Raw genomic sequence first — 12,021 nt, forward strand, 5'->3', positions numbered from 1 at the left:
TTAATAATGTTTTATAAGTTTGGGTCACGATTGACCTAGTCAAGATTGATGGAGTTAATACTTTGAACGGAGAACAAGAGTTAGGTAATAAACTATAAACGCATTTATATTTACTAAACTAGATCTTTTAAATGCTTCTTATTCAATTACAGTTTTTCAATATTTAAATGAAATAAAAATGAGCTCCATTCAAAACAATTTTGCATAAGCACAGATGGTATATTTATTAAAAGTATTTAGCATTGAAATGGTTAGGTTAGGTTTGGTTGGATTTGATTTTCAACGAAGCAGGAGAAATAAGAGGTCGAAAGTTTAAACACTGTTTTTTTTTGGTCTGCTTGTGAAATTCTTTTATGCGGCAAAAGTAATGTGCTCGCAATTACCTCCTTACTGCTCGCATGCCCTCCTCGATGTTGTATTGCAATTTTTACGATTGCAAAGCACGATAAAGAATGTCTGGAAAGCGATGAAACCCATTTGAACTAAACCTCTTCACGGAACATGGGACAAAAAACCAAGCGGTTTCTTTGAAACTATGATTTTTCTCTTATTCTTCCTCTGGTATTTTCGTTTTATACCTCTTTTTGTGCTGTGTATGTAATGGTAATTCCGTGAAATGTCAAAGCTAAATAGGACTTGCATTTAACAATGCGTTTATATTACTGCATAAATCAAGATTTATTATAATATCAGAGAACTCAAGGGGATTGATTAATATTAGAGTAAATTAGTCAACATTAGGACTGGCTTCATGTTTCTTATTTTGTATTATAGAATTAATTTTTATATGAATGTATACAGTAAAATGTATTCATCGTTTATTAATTTATTTTTCTACTTTATATTGAATTTAACACCAAGTGTGCATCGAATACTGGTAGTTCTAAACTGGTGTATGTGTAATCGTTAGTTTAAAAGTTGTGCAAGATTATCAATTTGACTTTTTCGCACCAAATTCTTTCTTTTTTTCAATTTTAAATTTTTATCATCGAAATTTTCTAAAACAAATTTATATTCTCAACTAAAAAGATAATACAGGGGGTCTAAAAACATAAGTGGTACTGATAGAGAATAACTGCTTAATAACTAGTTACTTAAATTATTAGAAAGTAATTAAAAATATTCTCCAAAATAATACTTTTTTCCTTTGAGATATATTGTCAAGAACGTACTTTTCTTTACTCTTACAATTAGTTACTTTATTCCCCATCTCTAATAAAAAGCAATAATTTTTTCTGGATCCATTCCTAACCTTGTTCCAAAAAATGTTAAACCTTATTATTAATAAGTTTTATTTTCTTATTTTATAATTAATATGTTATTAATTTCATTTAACTCAACTGCACCACTTTTTTCAGGTAGCAGTATTGCAAATGTTTCGACGTGGCTGCTTTCACTACTATTATTGATAAGTTGTTTATTTAATCGTTGAATATATTACATAAGGTACTTATCTCAAATCAGAAGGAATGTTATGTTTAAATATATTGTATGTATATCTCTGTTTTGTTTTTATAATAAATGTACAAAATATAATGTAATTATAAAATTTAGTTTTCAACTCAAACAACATAATTAATTAGAATTATTGCAGTATGGTAAGATGTAAAAATTTATTGATCATAACTGTATGTCTTTAAATAAAACAAAAGTATATTTCAGTAAAATTTAATTAATAGAATTTTATCAACAAATTAATAACCGGGGATGTTATTAGGTAGACAAGGGTATTATTTAAACTATAAAATAAAACTAAATAAAAGAATGCTATCATGATAACTATTGATAATATATTTATTAACAGTTTTATCTTTTTTTTTAGATGTTCTTTACTAAATAACTTATTGACATACAAATCTTTGTACTTCGAATCAAAGAGCCATAGATTAGATCCGAGGTGCCTTCGCCGCCAACTTTTTTATACCCAAACATTGGAGTAAAAAGAGTGGTGGAATGGAATCTACGCGCCCTTGCTTCGCGTTAGTCTCAAATTTTCTAGAAAACTGACTATGCTGGGTGTACACGTCCAACTCCAAATAAAAAAATTTCAGAGACGGCGGCTTTAAACGAAGAAATATTACTCTTTTCTTTGGCTTATTTTTCAGTGTGAGACCACATCCTGCCCAGTTACACCACACGTTTTATACACTCTCTATTTTTTTTTATTCCACATTAGATAGATTTACCATACCACTCTTTGTTATATACATTGTATTGAAAATATACTACATAAAATAATATACTGTGAAACTTTTGCTTCTTTTTGCAAAATATAAACACTTCATTGTTAATAAATATATTGAAAATATTTCTTGTCTCCTATCATTAAAATTTTTTACTTCACCTTTTTCCAGCGTTCCTAATTCGAAATATTATATTACCTTTAAAAATTAAATTTTTAATAAGAGGAACAACCCAACTCTAGATGGCTGACTTTAATGAAGTAGGTTATTTTCATTTAACAAATTATTCGTCAAATAAGGGGAGTAAAATAACAGAATTACGATAACGTTAAATAAATCTTACTTTAACAAAAATTTTTAAACAATAAGATCCACTATGTTAACAATAATTCGACGTGTGTAATATTTTGTTTTATTTATTTATTATGTACTTTAATGTTTAACTCATAATATTTTAAAGAAACTGTGGTGAACTTGTACAAAAGTTCAAAAGACTTGCGTGGGCCGGCTGCCTAAAGGCAGCCGAAATATTAGTATGGCCTAATCTAACCCAGATGTATAAGTAACGTAAAAAATTGTACCTCTACACCGTTGGATAGATCATGAAAAATCGAAGCGAAAAGTTCTATAGCATTTTTCGATAGGATCAGTAGTTCAATCACATTTTGTTGTTGAAAATTGAAAAATCGACCAATCAGCGCGCAGCATGAGTGGAAAGACCCGCGCAGTAGGAGACTAGCCTCCGCTGAGCGTCATGCGCCACATGCGCCGAGAGTCTAGTGGAGACTCTGCGGTAACTTTGTTCAACAAGCTATAGCTGATCCCCTGTTTTTTCGTCGTATTTTTTATACGGACGAATGTACTTTCACAAATAAAGGTATATTGAATCTCCACAATTACCATTATTACGATCAGGAGAATTCCCAACTTGATTGGGAAAATAATTCGCAATGCAAATTAACCCTATCGATCCCGATCACCGGCCAATCCCCAATCGATATCCCTTACCCAATTAGCTTTCGACCCGGAAGATAGATCCAATCCCCACCCCAAAATTCCCTGCGACGGCGACGAGTGAGCACTTGGATTTTGGCGTGCAAAGCGAGTAGTTGCGAGCGTCTAGTAGATTTTGTAAGCGAAAGCGATAAGAGCGAGCGTCTATGATTTGTAGAATAAGACATAAGCGATCCTAGAGAAAGAGAAATTGAAGTGTGTGTTCGAGCGTAGCGGAATTAGTGAGTCCACTTTGTTACCCCTTTACAATTGTAAATTTGGGTCCGATCACGGCCACCTTCCGCGCCTGATTGTTTATTAATCGCGATACCGTATTAACCCCTGTTCCCATTCCTAAAGATCCCCTGTTCCCTTTCGATATTCGATTGCGTAACGCAGAAAACCTTCCTCGAGCCCTCCACCCCTGAGATTCCCATCCCCAGCATCTCCTTCCCCTGCGTACTCCCCCGCGTAGAGTGTGACGGCCGGCCACGGTCGAGCCGCGAGTCCCTCAACTACTGTAGAAGAACCTAAAATCCCCCTTTTTCCAATCGCTACAACGAGTGACTGGCGTTCAACCAACCCTCTACACCCTCGCGAAAGAGTCAGAAATTTGGCGCCCAACGTGGGGCCAGAAAAGCCAAAAATTCGAGACTCTCTCGATTGAGAAATTTCTATTTCACCAATACGAAATTTGAAACCGACGAAAACTACGCCGAAGGTGCCCGTTAGCGTTACTGATAGCCTTGTTGCCACTTTTTTTTGTTGTTGCCGGTTGAGCGCGGCCGTGCGAGAAAGACGTACGGTGTTGTGCTTGAGAGACGCGACATTCCTAAGAATCGAAATAAAAACTAGCAGTGCCTCCCAAACGAGCCGAAAAATCGTTTTCGACCGAACATTGGATTTCAAAAATTTTTAAGAACCTGTTGTATGTCCACTGAAATTGATAATCTGTGCCATAATTTTTTTGCTTTGTTTCGCCGATTTCAATATTCGTGTCGCGTTTTGACGATATTGAGTATTCTTGTGCCCTTTTGCCGACTTCGAATACTCTTATTGGGCCACTTGCCGATTTTGAAAATTTTACTATCTGATATCTTCCTGTGCTATAATTTTGAACTTGTATCCCCATCCTGTTTTTTTATCCTTTCCTAATAACCCCGGTAAACTCTCCAACCTACACATTTTTTTTGCCCCTTCCCCTTTTCTTGCTCTCGTAACCCCGCTCCCCCTGAATTACACCGCGAAAATGGGAACGTCCGAGCAAGAGACGATGCGTAAAAAGATCTACGAATTGCTGTTCATCCAATTGGTCCAGTTCATGCAGCATGCCCACTTGAACTTACGCGGGAACATAGACGAACTTCGGGACCGCTACTTCCGGTCAGAGGTCCGCCGCGTTTTCGGCCCAGAAGCCGCCCCATGGGACCCGATTAACGATATGGCCGATGATTGCCTCCCGGCAAGACTACCACGATACCCCTCGAACCCAATCTCGTATACCCCTTTTCCCGATTTTTCCCTAAGGTCCTCGCTTCATGCCGAACCCGCTCTATCCTATACTAACCCTTTTCAGCCCTCACATGGCGTCTCCCATAATACGAGTTTAGCAGTAGTAGCCGATAGCTCTCAACCCCCCTCGCCCCTTTCACCAACCCCAAAGCACCATAAAGCCCTTCCTAAACCCGACACCCCTCCTACCACATCCCGATGGCCCCGGGAGGCACTTCCCGGGCCGAGTATCCCCTCCACCCCACCTATCTCATTCCGGAAACAATGCCACAAAACTCCTCATTCCACCCAACCCCAATCGTCCACCCCATCCCGTACCCCTAACAGCCCTCCTACGTTTCCACCTTTTCAACCCACCTCCGGTTCCCACCAACGCAGTCCCTCTCCCGATATCCCAACCCGCTACTGTTTCTTTTCCGGCAAGTGCTATAACTGTGGCCAGCGGGGACACTGGCGGGCGCATTGCAAAAAAAAACAAACGCATTATTATTGTTACAGATGTGGCAAACCTGACCATTTAGCACCGAACTGCCCGAAATGAGGAAACAGGAGGTGAGGTCGGCGGAAAGGGTTGACGCAACCTGCTCGGAAACGCCGATCCCACTTCCCGGATCCCGCGCACATATATTCCCCGTCCTTATGGCCCTCCGAATCCCCACGCTCCCGTTCCTCCAATAGACCCGAACGCCCTCTTCCCTAATCTCCCCTCAGTAAACCCCTTGCCCTGATCCCGCTCCCCGCTCCAACCACGACGGACAGACACGGACGCCGCCTTACACAATAGAGGCCGATTTTTGTACAATGACGAGACAGTCCGCCCCGCAACTGACCGGCAGACCCGACTGTGACGACCCCCCCCCCCCCGTTACATCGCTTGGCTTTCACTCTATTACCACGCCTGTACCCACATCACGCCTTCCCCAAGCACGGGTATCGGGCCGATAAGGACCAGAGTGAAAATCGAGAGTGAAGAAGAGCTGCAGAGACTGGCGAAGACAGGTTATTGTTAATAATGAGCCTTGTGGGGTTTAGAACTCGCTCTGCTGTTCCGAAGCTTCTGTTTATACTGGCGGTGTTAAAGGGCGCTTTTGCGCTACTATCAATCCACTTTCAGCGTCACCTCCGTACCAAGGGGTACAATTCCACTCATGGCAAGCCAATCATCGTACGGGTACGGAAGACCCAACACCAGACTCTTCGTCGGCGTGTAAGGAGTTTTGCTCTAAGACGCATTTACTTTATCAAGCTAACCTGAGTGGTTCCCACCCACAGCCACCAGGCGCTTAACGTCCACAGCCAGAGCCCCGTTTGCCATCGGTAAACCGGTGCCGGGACCACACCACGAGAAGGAGGGGTTGGCACATGTCACCGCTGGGGCTGGCTGTAAGGCTCCGAACGGCATCTTTGTGGTCCAACCGGCAAAGACACCGGAGTGCCACTGGGAGGACGTCCCGCGACCAGCGGAGTCCGGCCAAAAGACGTCCCCAAACGCCCCAGTGGAGCTATCTGCTCGCCAAGCCCGTGGACTCTCACCCAGTAGCCAACACCAAAAAGCCTTTACCAGCCCTATCGATCCCGATCACCGGTCAATCCCCATTCAATATCGATCCCTCGCCCAATTAGCCCCTGACCCGACCAGAAGACCCAATCCCCGACCTGTATCCCCTCCCCAAAATTCCCTGCCACAGGCTTGCTGCGACAACGACGAGCATTCAATTAGATTTTGTTAGCGAGCGAATATAGAGTATTGCAACTTTGGGAGCGAATATAGAGTATTGAGAATAGAGTATCGAGAGTGCGAGAGTGAGTGTAAGAGCATATCCTGCGATACCGGTAAGCCCTTAACATTATTAATTATAACTATGAGTTCAGTAACGGTCATCTCTCGCGTATCGTTTCTTGTAAATCGCGATAACGCGCTACCTCTTTTTCGATCCCTAAAGATCCATCTGCCCCGAGATTTCCATCCGTAGCATTCCCAACCTTTGCGGACTCCCCCGCGTAACCTGTGACAGCCGGCCACAGATGACTGGTACGGCACAGTTCGGCGATCGGCTGAATCTGCCCACCTGGCTAGCCGTGCAGCTAGTGACGCGTGTTTACGGTCACTTTGTCCCGATTGCGGGACCCTTCCTGTAATCAGGAAGTACTGTCGCATGAACCTGTGACGACGGCGAGGCGCCATTCAATTGCGATTTAGGGTAAAAGAGCTCTCATTGCGTTCGTTATTTTAAGTTTTGAATGATCATTCGAATGATTATTTGTATCTCTAGTTTGCCTAAGTTTCTACATTTAAATATTTGTTGCCTTTTTTCAATTCCTGGTATCCATTTAATCTAATTTTCTTTTATTGGGACCAGGCTTTTTCCCCACTATCGACTGGGGTTTTTTACAGCCGGTACCCATAGAGTAGAGTCATTTGTTTTTCGATATAATAAATTAATTTTTCTTTTGCTTTTTCATTTCAATTCTTATGTTCAATTTATTTATTACCGGTGACGCCAATTCCACCTCATATTCTATCCTTTCGATATTCCAGTTATTCGGAACAGTGTGTGTTCACCGATTACTCTGAGATGGATGGACTAATCGGAACGAAACCTTTTGCATCTTGTAGGGTGTCTTCCAGTTGGTCCCATTAAAGAAAAATTTTGCATTTTTTCATTGTTATTGCAAAATACAGGAAGTTTTTAATCTCAACATAGGACGATTTTAATGACCCTTTAATATGTTGTCGCTGGGCATGATTCTGAACAACTTTTTCATTATGCATAATTAACGGAAAGCTTTAGTTTCCGAGATATTCGTGAAAGACTATTGTTACTACTACATTGAATTCTACGTATGCCTACGTGTCTACCGGTGCATGAGTCAGCATGCAATCGCTGATTCACTACTGTTTCTTGTATACATGTATACTCTCCAAGGCATGTACCGATTGCGATGAAACCTTTCACATCTAATAGGAGATATTTCCGCGATATCTCACTTGCAAAAATTTATGCAATTTGTTATTGTTAATAACTATTGTTATAACTTGTATGGAATACGATTCTCTACTGTTTCTATACATACTTTGCAAGGCATGTACATACATACATACATACCGATCGCGATGAAACCTTTCGCATTTAATAGGAGATATTTCTACGATATCTCACCTGCAAAAATTTATGCAATTTGTTATTGTTAATACGTATTGTTATTGTAATTAACCAATAAGAACGATAAACCACCTTACGGCATCCTACATGTAAACACCCCATTAGGCTTAGAGACAGTCCAGACCCTTGCAGAGACAAGACGAGTCAAGGGCCTCCGATTCGGCCCACCCCGACACGGACTTTTCTTCGACGACGCACTCGTTCGAAGCAGTTCGAAGCAGTTCGAACCAAAAAGCCTTAGAAGCCGAACGTCAAAATATAATATAGTATTTCTAGGCAGATTACGGTATGTGTTTATTTCACCATACCCCTCCTACATACAAATACAGTAAAAGCTGGATATATGCAATAAACATTGGGGCCCAGACGTTGCATATATCCAGTCGAGGTGTCTAATCTCGGGTTACACGCGACGACCAGCCAAGCGTGAACGTAGAATAGGACAGACAGTGGTGGAAAGAGAGAGGTCCGATGATCAAAGGAAAGAGCCGAAACGTATTGGTGTGACTAAACTAATTCAACTATAAAATTTTTTTATTTTTGACTTTTTGTTACTGAAATTTTTACTAGCGCGTTGGTGAAATTTTTCTGATTAAGATGATACCAAACACGATATAGTTTGAATTATAATTACTTGCTAAAATTGATGTTAAAAGTTGACGAAAAGCAAAGGAGGATTGGAAATGAAAACCGGTTGCGGTGTCGGTTCGGGTTTAAAACGTTGCATATATCCAGCCGAGGTGTCGATTCTGGGCATTTAATGTTGCATATATCCAGCCGAGGTGTCGATTCTGGGCATTTAAACGTTGCATATATCCAGTCTTGGTGTCGATTCTGCGTCCGTACAAATCGTTTGTACCGTGCCGTGATACCTATTCTACGTTCGTACAAATCGTTTGTACCGTGCCGCGATACCTATTCTACGTTCGTACACAACTTGCGACGTGTTGCATGTTGCATGTTGCGTGTTTGATGTATCTTTGGTGTCACACCGATATTACGGTCGGATCATATTACACGGTTTCCTCGCCGAGCGGCTCGGTTCGGCTTAGGGGGATCCACCCAAGTGGAGGGGATAGCGATGTTGCATATATCCAGCCAAACTTTTGTTGCATATATCCAGCTTTTACTGTACTGCTCGTTCTACTAAAAAGTATGAAATAGAATAATTTTTAACAAAAAATACAACCGACTTCGAAATGCACTAAAAAATATAAAATAATTTCTACTTCATTTATACAAATACCCAACAGCTATTAATAAAACCTATTTACTTGTTAAATAGTATACTAAATACATTTCAGCCTTTTCGGAGACGGCGCAAAATGAAAAATACCCAAATATACGATGTTGCCAATAACGATTTGATAGGACGTCTGAACTAGGATCTTCCTAGTAGAAGAAAAGTTTTTAATTTTGCGCCGCCTCCAGAAAGATTGAAATGTATTTAGTATACTATTTAACGAGTAAATAGGTTTTATTATTAATAGCTATTGGGTATTTGTATAAATAAAATAGAAATTATTTCATTAGGAAATAGAAATTATTTCATACTTTTTTAGTGCATTTCGAATTAGGTTGTATTGTCTGTTGAAAATTATTTTATTTCAATCGCCACAACAAGTGGCTGGCGCTCACCGACATTATAATTGTATTGTATACATAGAGTACACCCCGTTAAAAAGGTCACAATGTATACATGTATATTGTATAGGCATACGGATGACTATTTTTATGAGATACGCATTTATTAATCATAACAAAATCATCTAAAATTTGCAATAGTAATCTCAATTACATTAGTATGCATTACAATATGACATTGTTAGGAAGTAATTTGTTGCTTGGAAGTTAATATACGTTAAGAACAAAATTGATATAAAAATTACAGAAGTAGTAGACATTAAATTCGAAAAGGCTACCAGTTTCTTTACTTTTATGCATGTATATGATCGCTATCGGACCTGGATGATTTCGTCAAATTTAATAATTGATATCGTTTCATTTCGAATGAAAATTAAATACCCTTGGCGTGTGTACTTTTCGTTAGTGAATTTATTTATCCCAATCATGATACAAGAAATGTAATATTAGTAGCATGAAGACTGAATTCACGGAACATAAGTTTCACAGAAATGGTATTCTGTAAAGAAATTTTGGAAGCAAAATGATTTTTTACACCACGCACAGGTAATAATAGCAGCATTTCCACAAATGTCACATATTGGTGCTGAATTTGCACCGAAACAAAAATCTACTGGATTGTCAAAATGAGGAGGTCTGTTTTCTATATAGCCGCTCTTAAACCACGCGTATTTGAAAAGATCTGTAAATCTTGGGGAAGAGAACTGATTGTGTGTCAGAGATTGAAGCTTAATAATATTGTTTCTTAAATGAAGATTAACATTGTAATCGTAAAGTATAACAATGTCCGAGAAGCGTTTAACAAAATTTTTCCAAACTCGAAATCCGTAAACATCTAGTGGCTGAATTCTTCCCGTTGTGCCTTTCGGTATGATAAGGTGCTTTAATTCTTTATCATGTGGCGTAGCCTCTGAAACCGTTTTAGAACACTGACCTCCCCAGGAGTCTAACAATAAAACACTTGACGATCCGACGTTAGGAAAAAACACATCCTTCAGCCAAGTTTTCAGATGGGCTGATGTTAGTTTCCCAGACGTGGAAGCCAGTATAAAAACATTTTTCGGCCTAAACATAGTTTCTTGAACCCTCAGTCCAAACTCTCCGCCAACTTCCTTAAGTACAATTAAAAGAGGAGAAAGGAGTTTGCCAGCCGCGGATATCGTAGGTTGAATCGTATAGCTCTGAGTTGTCGATGACACAGACTGAACTACACTTTCCACCTTTTTTGACCCTCGGTAAGCCAACGTTCTACCAGAGTGATGTTCGAGGTTGAATCCACTCTGATCGGAATTAAAGACATTTTCGGGTCCGTTTGCTGTTAGGCGCGACTTCACTTCATTGATGAAAACTTCACATTGTACACTTTCCACGTTTCTCGAATAAATTTCATGTTTCGTAACAAATTTGGTAACCTTACGGGATACAATTCCGTGCATTCTTTTAAACTTCCATACCCAACTGGAAGAGGCGACAAAACCCTTAAGATTAACCATTCTCTTTGCGTTTAAAGCCCAACGTTGTAGGTCTACATCGTGAACTATTAACTGTTTGTCCATAGCCTCTATAAAGTTTTGCAATGTATGATCACTTATACGCAGTAATTTATCTTTGCGTGATCCACCTTTACGTACTTGATCCATCCAGCGCCGTAGTTGTCGCTCTGAAGTAACTTTTCTAAAACGATGTTTTACCGATGTTATTGACAGTTTACCTGTCTTCCCACTTGTCCAATATTCAACGGCATCCTTTTTATATTTGAAATCAATTTCGTCTTCATTCTGTGAACATACAGTGGTTGTCGGCGCTGCATACTCTTTATCTTCTGTATCCTGATCTTCAACGATATGAGCATTATGAACACTAAAATGTTTCTCGAAGTCTAACTGATTGAACTGTTCCCATTCAAATGAATTATCTTCCATAGCTTTACGAAGAATCTCTGATAAATTCTCTTTTAATTGAATTTACGCATCAGTGATCAAACTTTCCAGCCAATAATTGATGCAAAAGGTATCAAGCAGAAGATTAATAACATTAATCGGATTAATATTCACCATTACGTGGTTGGATTGCTAGTAAATGACAGTACAACGAATCCCGTGCTCTTTTTATACTCTGATAAAAAGTACAAAATAAGAATATTATTGCACGCAGATAACGTTTTATGGTAAACATTTTGTAACCCTGTGCACCCGGTATCACAATTATCAGGCTGAACTTCATTAATATGCTTTATGATCACAGATAAATAAAATTTATTCAGCACAAAGTGTCTGTGTGCAAAAGAGTAAGATTAAAATGTCGTTCTGAAATTCAATCGTATTACCACGAATTGATATTTACAAAACACTCCAATTATTATTTGTTATTATCAATTATTATTTGTTATTTGCACAGGCATATACTAGCCTGTAAAAATACGTATATTAAGTACATAATGATAATTCTGTTATCTTATCTTGTCTGCGGAATTATATAAAAATTTACAAAACTAAAGAAGGCAAATCTATCGTATTATATATCAA

The 12,021-nt window shown here is 39.2% G+C and overlaps 2 protein-coding genes across 4 annotated transcripts in view; one reads left to right on the forward strand and one right to left on the reverse strand.

The window, feature by feature from the left end:
- The window catches only part of LOC117611504 (uncharacterized), a 67,396-nt gene extending 65,819 nt beyond the window's left edge, over window positions 1–1,577 (forward strand). The window contains exon 13 of one of the 3 annotated variants that reach the window (XM_076690815.1): window positions 1,359–1,576. In XM_076690815.1, the coding sequence (XP_076546930.1) occupies window positions 1,359–1,432 (74 nt within the window). In that variant the 3' untranslated portion in view covers window positions 1,433–1,576. Of the gene's footprint in view, window positions 1–1,358 lie in introns of all 3 variants that reach the window. The other 2 variants (XM_034339450.2, XM_034339449.2) reach the window with 2 other exon arrangements.
- Window positions 1,578–8,268: 6,691 nt separating this feature from the next.
- Window positions 8,269–11,650, reverse strand: LOC117611505 (uncharacterized). Its single transcript, XM_034339451.2, has one exon. It carries the CDS (start codon window positions 11,416–11,418, stop codon window positions 9,964–9,966), a length of 1,455 nt encoding a protein of 484 aa, XP_034195342.2. The 5' UTR covers window positions 11,419–11,650; the 3' UTR covers window positions 8,269–9,963.
- Window positions 11,651–12,021: the final 371 nt, after the last annotated feature.

This window comes from Osmia lignaria, chromosome 11 (genome assembly GCF_051020975.1).
Source record: "Osmia lignaria lignaria isolate PbOS001 chromosome 11, iyOsmLign1, whole genome shotgun sequence".
Classification (NCBI taxonomy): Eukaryota; Metazoa; Arthropoda; class Insecta; order Hymenoptera; family Megachilidae; genus Osmia; species Osmia lignaria.

Excerpts from the sequence above, each read along its gene's own strand:
- LOC117611505 (XM_034339451.2), bottom strand. The coding sequence starts at position 11,418 with ATGGAAGATAATTCATTTGAATGGGAACAGTTCAATCAGTTAGACTTC.